Source organism: Paroedura picta, chromosome 9 (assembly GCF_049243985.1).
Source record: "Paroedura picta isolate Pp20150507F chromosome 9, Ppicta_v3.0, whole genome shotgun sequence".
NCBI classification, from domain to species: domain Eukaryota; kingdom Metazoa; phylum Chordata; class Lepidosauria; order Squamata; family Gekkonidae; genus Paroedura; species Paroedura picta.
In genome coordinates, this window is record NC_135377.1 from 63681113 (window position 1) to 63696395 (window position 15283).

Genomic DNA, 15283 nt, shown 5'->3' on the forward strand with positions numbered 1-15283 from the left:
ACTGCACCTTCTCCCACAGATGCAATCTGATACATAGAGGAAAAAATAGGTATCCAGCCTCTGTAGGCTTAGGATTGTCAACTCTGGCTTTGGAAATCCCAAGAAATTGGTAGTGGTGGGGTGCCTGGGGGGGAAAGAATGGAGTTTAGTGGGGCATGGTGCCATGGAATTTACCCCCCAGCTGCCTTTCTTTAGGGTTGCCAGGTTCCTTGCAGCTGCCAGAGGGGAATGGGCCCCCCGAAACATGCTGACATCACTTGGAAGTGACATCTACAATGTGGTGGGTGACACTCATTGGGGCAAAAACTCTATGGTAGAATTGGCTTCTAACCATAGAGTTTTGCCCAACATTGTGTTCATTTCCTGTTTTTTCCCGGGGAGGGGGGTTAATGGGGGACAAGGTGTGTCTGGAAAACAGGGAACCTCCGCCCTGACCAGGGGACCTGGCAACTCTACCTTTCTTCTAGAGGTCCTGATCCCTATAATGTGGAGATCAGCTATAACTCCAGGAAAAACCCAGGACCCACTAGGGAGCTGTTAGTCTTAGTTGATGCTTCCCCTACAGCAGGAAAGTGGAAGACAAAAGGGTTGGATGCTCTCTTTCTGCCTCACAAACAGCTCTTTCTGAATATTGGCCATAAGGGTCACAATTTACATTGTCAAAAATTAGAAATTTTTTTTAAAAGGTAGAAATTTTAAAAAACCCACAATATAACAGCATCATTCCTATTTTTTCAACAATACACCACAAGAAACATGAACAATAAAATGCACACATGATTTTCAAGCAATTAGAGGGCTTTTTGCATCACATACCAAAAATATATTCACAGTGAATTTTGGGGGTGGGGGGGAGCAGAGCTAGGATACTTTCTGAAGGCAATACTCACGCAGTGCATACAGTGAAAGGATTATTCCAGCCAGGCAAAACCCTTCAAAGAACCTGAGTGTGCTGAACATTGTCACATTCACAGAGAGGGCCACAGACAGTCCAAATATCAAAATGAACAGGACAGAGAAAAGGAGCACCGGCCGGCGACCAACCCTAGAGAAAGAAAAGGGGACAAAATCCAAGCCTGTTTTATTCCATACTCAGTGGGATATTGCTCTGTGCATTTTTTTTAAAATTTCTGTTGACAAAAGCAAATTGCAGCTGTCAGAAATAAAACACTATTTCTTTTGTTCTAAAACTTTGCTTCTCCACAAATACCACCGTCCCATTGCTGGAATCGTGCAAAAAACACTTCTTCCCCAACAAGGAGATGGAATGGATGGCATAGGGCAGTGGATTGCCCCTTTAATAATTAAAATTTCCTTGGCCAGCAACTCAGAGCAGGCACCACTGGTAGAGAGGAGAGCACCTACCTCTGCCCTCGCCACTAGAGTTGCCTGCTCTGGGCTGAGAAATACCTGGACATTTGGGGGGGAGCTAGGGAGGGCAGGGATGTCAGCAGGTGTAACGCCATAGAGCGCACCCTCCAAAGCAATCATATTCTCTAGGGCAGGGGTAGTCAACCTGTGGTCCTCCAGATGTCCATGGACTACAATTCCCATGAGCCCCTGCCAGCAAACATCTGCCATGGACATCTGGAGGACCACAGGTTGACTGTCCCTGCTCTAGGGTAACTAGTCTTGATTGTCTGGAGATTAACCGCAGTAGCAAAGAGACCTCCAAGTGGCAGCTTGAGGATAGCAACTCTATTCTCTACAAATAATATTCACAGTGGCCTCATTCTGGTCTGAGATGGGCCCTGAGGATCCTCCAGTTTTACAGCTCATCTTCAGGTGACAGAGATCAGTTACCCTGGGGAACACTGCTGCTTGGAAGGGTGGCCTCCATAGCATTATACTCCACTGAGGTCCTTTCCCACCCCAAATCTCGCCCACTCCTGGCTCCACCTACAAAGTCTCCAGGTATTTCCCAATCCTGGGGGTCCCCTGGAATTATAGCTCATCTCCAGCCAACAAAGATCAGTGCCCCTGGAGAAAATGGTTGGGAGGGTAGATTCCATAGTATTATATTCCACTGGGGTCCTTCTCCAAGTACTTCCAAACCCAGAGCTTGCAACCCTAGCTGCCACTGAACCCCTTTTCACTCCCTCAGTGCTAGAAAGGAATTGTCAGGAATACTTTCCCCATCCTGAATCTTCATAAAGCACAAAGACCAGATGGATCTCAGCATTTCTTCTGGGACAGAGGTCTGCCCCCCACACACATCCAAGCAAGGCTTCTAGCCCAACAAAATGCAGAAAGGGCAAAGGTGCCAAGTAAACTTTTGATAAGGCTAACTGGAATAACAACTCACTACAGACTTACGAGTGCCAGTCAGCTGAGCCGTTTAAAACCATGAAGTTTTACTACATAAATGTAGATGAATACACCTATAGAATAACAGTGCTAAAAAGAACAGGAATTAGACCTCGTCTGTATTCTAATGCAACCTTGTAAATATGTCCATAAGCCCACAAAAATAGCTTTTATTATTGCTTTTGTTGTTATATTTATTATATGCCCTATCTCAGGGGCCTCAGGGCAGACTGCAGCATGAGTATAGCACAAAAATACAGATTAAAAATAAATACATTAAATTCTAAATATTAAAACAGGAATTAAAACTACTTGCCCACCTTTCTGTCATTGAGTGTTCCATGGGTCCAAAGTTTTCTTTTTAAGACATGTATGTCCTTACAGAAAACTTCTCCAAGTTTTTTTAAAATTTTAGACTTGTGTTTTTAAAATAGAAGTTTCCCCTGATCAGCAAACCAATCTCATGTCCTATTATTCAATATATCTATTTTTTTATTGAATATATCTCACCCTAGCCTTATCTTCCCACAAGAGTCCACCAATTTTATCAATATTTGTTTCATTATTAGGTTTGAGGAAATGAAACGGAATGAGAGGAGGTGAATATAAATAACAAATTGCTTCCCACTCACTGACAAGCTCTTGTTCCTTACACAGAACACCAAAGACCTACTAATTTGCACTGTATTTTTTCAAACTGCACAGAATGCACCAGTGGTGTTCCTTTAACCACATCCCATGATGCATCTCTCTCATAATGCTGTTCTGGGTCCGTAGGCTTAACTGTTTCTCAAAATATCCTGCTGGGGAGGGAATGGTCCAATTCAAACTGGTGAATCAGCCCAGCAGGTGAGAAAGCCATGATAACAGCTGTGTAATAGGCTGGAGCCATTATCAAGATAATATCAAAGTCCTAATATCTAATCTGGCCTCAAATGCCGAACACATGGAATATGCCATAATCTGTGCTGGTTACCAAGCAACAGTAAGACCGTTTATGCACTGGAGCTTTCATGCCAGGCTGCAGGCTGGAGTTTTAGTCGTGGCAGGTTGCCCCACCTCTTGCTGCACCCACATGGGGGAGCATTTGGACTAGTGCACCTCATCCATCCCCGATTTGTGCCCCTGCACAGGAGCTGGGGCACTTAAGTTCCCAGTGCATAAACGGTCTAAGAGGCACAGGTTGCTCCTATCATAGATTTAGTTGTCCTTTCACTTTCAGTCATTCATTCGACTTAAAATGTAAGCAATACATATTTGCTAGTGGAACTAGAAAAACAAGGGAAGATCCTCCCCCTCCAGGAAGTAGCTACTTGTTAACCCTTGGGAAATGGGGTGGGGAACTGGTCCACAGGCAGTTCAGGCGAGTTTTTCTGAATGTAGAAAAGATTACAATTTTGCTTTTCCTTTGAATTTTGTTCTCCATGGAAGCAGATTCAGCAAAACGATTTTCAGGTGCACCCTCATATCATGAGAAATGCATGAGCTCACGGAGCACGCAACACAATTTGGAGAGTTTAACAACATACCCTTGCAGAGTTTAGCACCGCTTAATAAAATTGGGCCGACAATCAGGTTTTGCACAAGTTGTTCTCCCAGGCACCTGCTTAAAAAATTTAGCTACTTCATTTTGCACGATAACAGCAATCGATGGCAAGCTAATGGTGACATATTTTTTGGTCATGGAAATCGATTACCACGGGAGAAGCCACATCACTGCAAGAAGTTAATGTATTAACAGTTTTACGGCAGGCATATTTAGAACCCGTAATTGAAGTATGTATTGTCACTTACCAATCAGCTATACATCCTGTGATTAGATAGCCAAAGATTAATCCTACAAGGAGGGAGAATTTGGCAATGTGGACTTTCCAGGCAGACTCACAAACAAGGTCCCACTGGAGATTAAAAAGAAGAAGAAGAAAGAAGAACAAGATATAGTCAGATTGTACATAATTATTTTCAATGCTTCATCAAAACTCTGGCAAATACAGACCTACAGTTTTTAATGCATTGGTTACTAACAGATAGGTAGCAAATGATATACTAGAAAATCTCATTTGAATATGGAAGCTCTAAGAGGGCTGGGGCTTGATTCCCTATTCCTCCTCCACATGCAGCCAGCTGGGTGACCTTGGAGCAGTGACAGTTCTGTCTGAAATCTCTCAGCCCCATCAGGATGTCTATTGCGGGGAAGGGAAAGGCAGCTGATGGTAAGCTGCTTTGAGACTCCTTTGGGTAGAGAAAAGTAGGATATAAAAACAATTCTCTTCCTCCTCAATCGTTTCCCAGATACATTCAAACGTGTAGCTGGGTTAGTCTGAAGTAACAGGAAAACATCGGAGTCTAGCAGCACCTTTAAGCTTATATACCTTGAATAGAACTTTGTTGGCCTTGAATGTGCTGCTGGCCCCATTTTTTAAGCCCCTCTATCAGGGGTAGTCAAACTGCGGTCCTCCAGATGTCCATGGACTACAATTCCCATGAGCCCCTGCCAGAGAATGGGAATTGTAGTCCATGGACATATGGAGGACCGCAGTTTGACTACCCCTGCCCTATATGCTTGTGGTTACTCCCACGCCTATAACTACACACTCTAAAAATGCCACTCTCCTTCTGTCTATATGGACCTTCTACCAAACCAAGTTATACGTTGGTCCTGCGCTGGGTACGTTTCCTCCACCTCCACGGCTATATTTAGCAACTTTAGAATATACTTGTCATGTTATGTCACTCCCCCCATGTCAAGCATCAAATTTTCTAGCCATTGCTTTTAAGAGGAAAAAAAACTCAAGCTTTTTTTGTTGCTTTTAATGGCTATGTATACAAAGAACAAGTCTTTAGAAGGGTTTCTTGTAAGAGCTAACTGATAACAGAGTATAAAACACACACGGCACCTATCAAGTACAAAAACACAAGTACTTTTTTGTTTGCATTCCACTTCCAAGAAGACATGTACAGGGATCTGTCCAGGTCACCTGTAACAACACATACAGGGAACCTGGGTTTACTCTAGTTCTTTAGCGTTCCAGGAAGTTTGCATACACACACACACACTCATAAACTGACTCCACGAAATGCACCATCTGTCCCAATGTATTTCACCATAGATAACGATGTGAGCCCCACACAAACATTTCACCTACAGTCTTTGAGCAACTTTTAAAATTAGCTGCGCCTTGCTTTTGGCCACTGAAGGTCAGTTTATCACATTTTTACACAAATTAACGTTAGGTAAAGAGGAGGAAAACAAAAACTTGGTTTGATTGCCAGCAAAGCTATTGCAATTCTTTGTTGGGAAGGAAGGAGATGGGGGCTGTGGCTCAATGGCAGAGCATCTGCTTGGCATGCAGAAGGTCCCAGGTTCAATCCTCAGAATCCCTAGTTAGAGATCAGGCAGCAGGAGATGTGAAAGTCTTGGAGAGCCACTGCCAGCCTGAGTAGAAAATACTGACGGATGGACCAAGAGCCTGGTTCACTATAAGGCAGTTTCATGTGTTCATGTGGGCACACATAAAGCAGATACAATTCACCAGGTATCGTTCCCAGGCAGCCTCCATTCGTATCAGTAGGATTCAGGCAGGAACGAGGACTATGCAGAAGTAATGCCAGGTGACAGACTGTCAGTCAAACCCTGGGTTTCATGGCCTACCTGGGAAGGCACACCAGAGAACAAGCCAGGATACCCATACTCAGATATTGTGAGAAACCATAGTCCAGACTAACTATAACTTCAGATCCTGTCTTTAGATCCTGATTTGACAGGTGCTAACTAACCACAGCTGGACTGCATTCTAGTACACTAACTACAGCTAGTTTAAATGCACCAGAGTTTCCTGTCATGCCTGAAGCTGAAGGAGCCCATACAAAAATGTTAATTTAAAACCCATTTGGTGTGTGTGTGTGTGTGTGTGCGTATGCATGAGTGTTTACATAGTGCAGGTTTCTACTACCAGAGAAGGGCTTTCATAGAATCATAGAGTTGGAAGGGACCTCATGCGTCATCTAGTCCAACCCCCTGCACCATGCAGGACACTCACAACCCTATTGCTCCTCCACTGTAACCTGCCAGCCCCTTGAGCCTTCACAGAATTAGCCACTCTATCAGATGGCTGTCTAGCCTCTGTTTACAAATTTCCAAAGATGAAGAACCCACCACCTCCCGAGGAAGCCTGTTTCACTGAGAAACCACTCGAACTGTCAAGAAATTCTTCCTGATGTTTAGACAGAATTTCTTTTGAATTTATTTCATCCCATTGGATCTGGTCAATCCCTCCAGGGCAAGAGAGAACAATTCTGCTTCATCCTCTATATGGCAGCCTTTGAAATACTTGAAGGTGGCTATCAGATCCCCTCTTAGTTGTATCCTCTCCAGGCTAAACAGACCAAGCTCCCTCAACCTTTCTTCATATGTCTTGGTCTCCAAACCCCTCACCATCTTTGTTGCCCTCCTCTGGACACGCTCCAGTTTGTCTACATCCCTCTTCAACTGGAGTGCCCCGAACTGAACACAGTACTCCAAGTGAGGCCAAACCAGAGCAGAATAAAGCAGTACCATCACTTCCCGTGATCTGGACATGATACTCCGTTTGATACAGCCCAAAATCCCATTTGCCTTTTTAGCCACTGAGTCACACTGATAATTCATGTTCAATGTATGATCTACTACTAGATCTAGACCTGAAAATCATAAATCCGACGTTATGAGGAAAATCTTAAGAACAATTATTTCATTTGCTTGTTACCTCTTATTACCAGAACCTGATCGCAGAACTGAACTCTCACCCCCACCCCTTCCAACAATATCTACTTTCTCTCTGTAGGGATGCCAGCCTCTAGGGGGGACACTGATGAGGAAGAAACTGGAACCCAAAGCTGAAGACTTTTTTCTGAAAGTTTTCTGAAAGAACTGAGCAACACTTCTACCTGTTTACTAGCATTAAAGGACATGAAGAAATTCTAATGGTGCAGTGTTGGATTCCAATTTCCTTCTCATCAGTGTAACTTCTGTACTGGACTGTCCATGCTTGTGCATCAGCTTGCAAGTGGGACCTGGGGCTCCCCTAGATTTACAGCTCATCTCCAGGCAACAGAGATCAGTTCCCCTAGAGAAAATGGCTGCTTGGAAGATGGACATCATACCCCATCGGAGTCCCTCCCTTCCCCAAACCCCGCCCACTGCAGGTTCAACCTCCAAAGTCTCCCAAGTTTCTCCCAACCCACAGAAGGCAACCCTACCTCTGTGCCTAACCATAATAAAATCCTGCAGCACCAGTTTTGCAGCCATTCTGCTGATGGGTTATGCTCAAGTAAGTGGGAATAGGAATGCATTGCAGTCCAAGTACCTGCAGCTAGACCAGGGCTGGCCAAACGGCGGCTCTCCAGATGTCCATGGAGTACAATTCCGTTGACATCTGGAGAGGCGTAGCTTGGCTACCACTGAGCTAGACTTACTCATATTCATCCTGTGTTGAGCTTGCCTCTTTTCCATCTTGTGCATGCTTGACCTGCTATTAAGAACAGAACCCACATTTTTAAGTTGTGCGCTCCGTACAGTGACATATACCAACTGGTCCCCCATTTGCTATCAGTGGCAGCTGTCATTCCCTGCAGTAAAGCGTCTTCTTCACCATCTCACATTATCCAATGTTTCCCATCTCACATTATCCAACGGTTTCCCACAGATCAAGCGCAATAAGAAAACGGCTAAAGCTCTGCCCCGTTTCCCAAAGCAGTTCAACAGCAACTTCAGACAGCTTGTGAGAGAGAAAACACCAGAAGGGAGTTTGCCACATGGCACCAGAGTGTCTGTTCCTCGGTGTCCTTCACACAGCTGGGAGAAAAGTTTCCCAGGGCTTGTGTCAGCTGGAAGGCAGGAAACACACATTCGCTACATCACAAGGTACGGAAGCTAAACCACATTAACAGGACTCCCCTCAGATCTCTCCACAAATCTCTCTTTTCATAGAGGTGCCTGACCAAGTCTTTCTGCATTAAGGAAGTTTGCAGACAAGATTGTGACATTTTGATAAAGACAGGGAGCGTGTGTGTGTGTGTGTGCACGCATGTATGCATGTGCAATCAGACAGAAGGTGCAGTTTGGGATGGGAGTGTGACAGTCCAAAAGAACACTTACGCTGTTCAAAAAACTACCTATACAACAATGGCAGTCTGTAAAGCTGATGTAAAAAGTAAAGTTGGGAGACCAGGCTCTTCTACAACCCAAGGGCCTGACCAATTGTCGTCCCCCACCCCTCCCCCAAAGACGCAAACCCTCCTTCAGTGTCCACGGCTAGGCTGCACAGAATGTTCACCAGTATTTTCTGGACCCACTTTTTACTACCTGAAGTAGTCTCAATGCGGCTTACAATTGTCTACCTTTCCTCTCCCCACAACAGGCACCCTGTGAGGTAGGTGAGGCTGAGAGATTGCCGAGAGAACTGTGATGGGCACAAGGTCACCCAGCTGGCTTCAGGTGGAGGTGTGGGGAATCAAACCCAGTTCTCCAGATTCAAGGCTGCCGCTCTTTAACCACTAAGCCAAGGGCGTTGTTATAGGATATGGTGAACAGATGTAGCCCCATGTGCTAAGACCTGAGGCCAACTCTATTGTGTTTGAGCGTCTGAGATAGGTTTTTAAAAATAATACCATTTTGTTGGCCTTCATCAAGAGGCTTTTTCTGTGATGCCTCAATACAACGCACTTCGGCATCAGTGCTGCCAAATTCTCAGTGCTGAGGATTTTCTCCCACTCAAAATGTCACAGATTGTGATGCTAAGCAACAACGCCTGGTGCACACAAGGAAAACACACATGTATGTTGTAACAACTCTGTGAGTTAGGTTAGGCTGAGAATGTGTGGCTGGCCCAGGGGCACAGAGTGAGCTTTCACAGCAGAGTGTGCATTCATACCTGGGTGGATGCTAATCTGAAACTCTAAACCAGGGGTAGTCAAACTGCGGCCCTCCAGATGTCCATGAACTACAATTCCCAGAAGCCCCTGCCAGCGAATGCTGGCAGGGGCTTCTGGGAATTGTAGTTCATTGACATCTGGAGGGCCGCAGTTTGACTACCCCTGCTCTAAATTCTACTTCATACTGGCTTATGTATGTGGGGTGGCTACTGTTGAACAATAGCAAGCAGCCAATCCTGGGGGAGTCATACGAGTCGATTGATCTCAAGGCATCTGGTCAGACCTGGCCCCAATGAGTCTACCATCAAAGGCCAGACCAGCCACGGAAAAAGATCTGTCCTTTCCCCTTCGTTTCACTGACAGGAACCAAGGCCAGAATCCTTTGCCCCTCTGTAGCTACTGAGGGCGTCCATGTCTTAGAATGACATGTGATGCTTCTGTTATTTGGTGGTCGGGAGGGGAGTTAAGCCCTTGCAAATCTGAAAAAAGGTTTTGACTTTTCTGCAAACTGGGGCTTTTTTAGGGATATAGAAATATCTGTCTTGAGTGCTCATGGCTCCAGTATTTGGATTTAAGTATCCACAGATTTGGCCATGTCGAGAATTAGATATACCAATGATATATATTTGATATTAACAAAACGATTTTAAATCTAAAAGTGTCAATTTCTCACAGTTCTTACTATCTCTTTGAAGATGGCTAAAGGAAGACTGGATTAACCAACATGCTAAATATGCTACATCACAAGAGTCTAGCAAAATTGGTTCCTATGCTCACTCACGCACTCTCGGAGAAGTAAGTGCTATCCTTTGAACCTCTATTGAGGCTCGAAGGAGAAGAAAAACTGCAGCCTCAAACCATTATTGATTTGATGGTTTCTTAGTAATTGGGTTATTCTGCCGCTTTTGATCTTGTGGCTGGAGCTTCAGTTATAATTCTCTTCTAAAATATTATTCTTCCTTAAATAGGCTAAAAAAAGCACACCACAAATGGCTCATCCAACCACAGTGTTTTACCCCTTCAGGTAGATCTTTATGCATCCCAGAATATTTCAGTAGGAAATGCTACACCCTTCATAAAACGTTTAGAAAGGCACAAGAGGAACACATTCCATGCTTTTAAAATATATGGTTTTTAATTTATTTATTAGGTCTATATGCCGACCTTCCCGACAATGGGATCAGGGTGATTAATAAAAACCACCAACTTAAACATCCACAGTACAATTTACCGTTTAAAACATCCACGGTCATCAATAGTTAAAATGCTAAAACACCTAAAATCTTATTCCGACATTTGGATTTTACAGATGGCTCCTAGTCCATGGGATTAGCAACTGAGTTTTTTTTTTTAATGAAAGGGAAGGGAAGGAGTGGAGGGGGGGGGGTCAGCTGGGGGGGGGGGGCTGGTAACATAACTTTGGTGCCCATTGTGAAGCAAAGGCCCGGTGGTGCCCATAGTGAACTGCTTTCTTTTACAGGCCCTATGGAACTGGAACAAGTCCCACACGGTCCCGATCTCAATCAGGAGCAGGTTCCACTAGCCCAGAGCCAGGGCAGAAAAAATTAACTCATTCTGGTAAATGATAGCACATCATTCATTTTATCTTCCCCGACTAAGAGCTCAGAAACTGCACTGAGATGCCCATCAACTGTTAATTCACAATACCTTCTTGGAATCAAATGACATCTGCACAGCTGACTCATTTATTTAAACCTGAGCCTGGGCCCGATTGATACAGCACAACTGGTATGAGGATGAGGGGAGCAAAATCCTAGGCCCCCAAATATTTCCTCCAGGTGCAAGATCTGCAGGGTGCATGATTTAACAGCATTAGAAGAATATCCTGCAGTAAGAGGAGATATGTAGTTAGCATATTTGGGATAGGAACTCCCTGATACGTTTCACATTATTTCTTCCTGTGTCCTGATTGACTCAACTGGAGCCTTTCTGCTCCTTGGAGCACCCTTTCTCCCTGTTTGTCTTCAGATGAAGAACATGTGGTCAGACTGTTAGGAATCTCTCCTTTCTCTCTTTGCAATGTTGTTTCAATTCTCAATTAGAAGTTGGTTCTTATATGCCGCTTTTCCCTACCCAAAGGAGGCTCAAAGCGGCTTACAGTTGCCTTCCCTTTCCTCTCCCCACAACAGACACCCTGTGGGGTGGGTGAGGCTGAGAGAGCCCTGAGATTCCTGCTCAGTCAGAACAGTTTTATCAGTGCTGTGACTAGCCCAAGGACACCCAGCTGGCTGCATGTGGGGGAGCGCAGAATCGAACCTGGCATGCCAGATTAGAAGTCCGCACTCCTAACCACTACACCAGGCTGGCTCTCTACACCAAGCTATTGATTCTTTAAGCAGCCAGTGCTCTACTCCTTTGCATATTTAAATTCTGCCAAGAGCCTCTGCTAGAGATTGTTCTGGAACCCTCAGAAGCTGTTGCCAGGTAATGAGTTCCTCCCCCAGAAAGCTATTTAAAGGGTGTGAATCATGGTAAACACAACACGGTTCCCTGAATTATATATTGCTTTAGTTTTCAGATTCTTTATGGATTGCTTAATGTGAAACCCATATCGAGCTGCAATCCATGTAAACACAACATGCACAGAGTTCTGAAGACGGATGCTTTGCATTCACATTTAACTTTAAAAATTAAATATCTGAAACAGATATTTAATGGTGGGGGGGAACCACACAAACTAATTTCTTAGCTCTTTACTTTAAAAAAGGGGGGGAATTTGCAGTAAGGCTTTTAAGTCACAGAATCGCAGCATGATAATGAGTTATATTTGATATTTCCAAGTCATGCACCACTACCTACAAAAGCTGAATGTTTAGTTTCAAAGAATAGCACTTTTTGTCCTCTGGCTGTTTCTTCCTTGTGCCTGGCAGATTCCCAACAAAGCCAAAAAGCCAAATTATATGAGACTGTATTTGCTCATATTACCTTTTTGGGTGTTTTTGACTTTTGGTTTTCTCTTTGGCTGTTATTCATGGTCCTTTATGGTTGGCTGTGGGTCTCTGTGGGGGAGTATGTTGGTCTGGTTAACTAATAGGGTTGCTACTGGTGGGGTGCAGGGAAGTTAGGGTTGCGAGTTCCTGGCTGAGAAATACCTGGAGATTTGCAGTTGGAACATGGGAAATACCTGGGGATTTGCAGGTGGAATGTGGGAAGGACAGAGATCTCAATGGGGTACAATGCCATGATGTCCACCCTTTAATTTTCTCCAGGGGAACTGATCCCTGTTGCCTGGAGATGAGCTGTAAGGCAGGGGTAGTCAACCTGTGGTCCTCCAGATGTTCATGGACTACAATTCCCGTGAGCCCTGACAGCAAACGCTTGCAAGGGCTCATGGGAATTGTAGTCCATGTACATCTGGAGGACCACAGGTTGACTACCCCTGCTGTAAGGCTCAGCTGAGAGAGATCCCCCCCCTTTGGTGCTCCAGTAACCTACTCCATCATCCCTGGTACAGGTTGGAGGCTTGGTGGGGGTTGGAGGGAGGGATTTTGGGGGGTGGTTGCAGAGGGTGGGAGGGTGTTTTCTAAAGCTATGTCTTAGTGGTTTTTATTGCATTTTCATGGTTGTGAGCTGCCATGAGCTAGCAGGATAAGAGCAGCGATATAAACGTTTAATTTATAAATTAATAAATAATTTTGGGAGATCCCCAAACCCCATCTGGAGGTTGGCACCTCTACTTACTAGGTATATAGGTCCAATAGTGCAGTCCAAAGTTAAAGTAAAGGTAAAGGTATCCCCTATCCAAGCACTGAGTCATGTCTGACCCTTGGGGTGACGCCCTCTAGCATTTTCTTGGCAAACTCAGTACAGGGTGGTTTGCCATTCCTTTCCCCAGTCATTACCGTTTTACCCCCCAGCAATCTGGGTACTCATTCTACCGACCTCGGAAGGATGGAAGGCTGAGTCAACCTGCTGGAATCAAACGCCTGGCCTCATGGTCAGAGCTTCAGACAGCATGTTGGCTGCCTTACCACCCTGCGCCACAAGAGGCTCATAGTCCAAAGTTACACACTTCTAAACTCACTGACTTCAATGGCTCCAGAAGTTGTCTCTACTTAGGACTGTAATACAGATCTCACAGTTTCCACTACAAGCTGCCGAGAAAACATTCTAGGAGAAAGGTATTTCCCATATCACAAGAACAGATCACTCTGCTACTCTTTCAACAGGCAACATATGAAGCAACCTTATAGCAAGGGTAGATCTACTTGTTCTTAGATTCTGTGCAATACCCTTTCCCTTTTATGTAACAATTCAATGAACCTGTTATCTTGAACAGGTAGATCTTGCCAGCTTGGTGTAGTGGTTGGGAGCACCAACTTCTAATCTGGTTAGCCGGATTTGATTCCCCACTCCCCCACATGCAGGCAGCAGGGTGACCTTGGGTTCGCCACAGCACTGATAGAGCTGTTCTGACTGAGCAGTAATATCAGGGCTCTCTCAGCCTCACCTACCTCACAGGGTGTCTGTTGTGGGGAGAGGAAAAGGAAGGCTCAGTGTGTGTTTTCAGGGCAGGGGGGAGTTCTGGAGGGAAATCCATGGCTCTCCCCCCCCCACTCCGAGAATGCCTGCCCAAACTTGCAGAGGCCATGCCAGGCCTTTTCGGGGCAGGGGGAGGGCTGGTGGGAGGGTTGCCGGGTATGGGGGGGGGGAACAGGGATGCTAGTGCCCGTTGTATTTAAATATACAACGGGCTTTAAAGCTAGTATATATATAGTTGCATCAATTTCAACCAAGCCTTTCCAAGACTTGGGAGAGGACCTGGTAAAATTATCGGTGCTCATTATAGGTGAGTACCCAAGATTGAACCTGGGAGCTTGCCTGGTATGGCCTCACTTGGAATACTGTGTACAGTTCAGGTCACCATACCTCAAAAAAGATATAGCACTGGAAAAGGTGCCCAAAAGGGCAACTGAAATGATGAAGGGTATAGAAGATTTTCCTTATGATTTCCCACTGTCTTAAAGCCTAAATAGGTCTTAAACCCAGAAAAATATAGCCTTTAAAAGTGATTTTAATGTATTTATATCAGACTTTCTCAACGAGGTTTCATGAAACCCTGGGGTTTCTTGACGGCTCTGGAATGGTTTGCCAGATGGGTGGGTATTAATTACATATTTATCATATAATATGACCATATATGGTCACATCGACCCCTCCTCCCTGGGTATGTACACAGCTATGCTTCCCAACCATATTCTGGATGACTGCACCAAGTTTGGGTTTTCTCAAAGCCTGAAGAATATTTCTGGGGTTTCTCAATGGTAAAACAGTTAAGAAAGGATCATTTATATGTTTATATCTTATAGAATACTGTGAGCTGCCTTGAGCCTTTAGGGAAGGGAAGCATACAAATCTGAAAATAAATATATATATTTTATAAGGCCCTTATATCAATATGTAAATTGCCTTGAAAATGTCCCTAGTAGTGTGTGGAAACACTGTAGGAAAAATCATATTGAGGAGGCTAGGCTGGAAAAACTTGGACTTTCCCACCCACACAGTAGCCAGCCACCTTTGCTTTGTCGCAATCTTTCTCAAAACACTACAGAAAAACAGATTGGGGAAAGTTCACAGGAAAGGTGGGGAAAACTTAGGGTGATGCATGAAATTAAAGAAAAGAAAAGAAGGTTTTATACCCTGCCTTTTGCTACCTTAAGAAGTCTCAAAGTAGCTTATAATCACCTTTCCCTTTTCTTCCCCCAACAGTATCCTTGAGAGACAGGTGGGGCTGAGAGAATTCTGAGAGAACTGTGATTGGCCCAAAGTCACCTGGCTGGCTGCATGTGATACAACCTGGTTCTCTAGGTTAGAGTCCACTGTTCCTCACCACTATACCCACAAGGGCTCTTATCACAAAGTTGTGGAGAAGAGGGAACCCTTCGTGATAGCATCCATGCCAAGGCCAACAAGGCATGCATAAGGGCCCACAAGTATAGTTGGTAAGTCTGTCAAAGCTGCTGGTAGGACAAGGGAAGGGAAAGTACTTTCTGGGAGCAGGGAGCAGGGCTACAATATGCTGATATCACCCAGAAGTGACATT

At 44.7% G+C, this 15283-nt stretch overlaps 1 protein-coding gene across 2 annotated transcripts in view; it reads right to left on the reverse strand.

Moving 5' to 3' along the window:
- Window positions 1–15283, reverse strand: part of SLC22A23 (solute carrier family 22 member 23) — a 109783-nt gene that overhangs the window by 76578 nt on the left and 17922 nt on the right. For both annotated transcript variants that reach the window (XM_077353074.1, XM_077353075.1), the window contains exons 2-3: window positions 4102–4205; window positions 891–1045 (exon numbers count right to left, since the gene is read on the reverse strand). In XM_077353074.1, the coding sequence (XP_077209189.1) occupies window positions 891–1045; window positions 4102–4205 (259 nt within the window). The remainder of the gene's footprint in view (window positions 1–890; window positions 1046–4101; window positions 4206–15283) is intronic.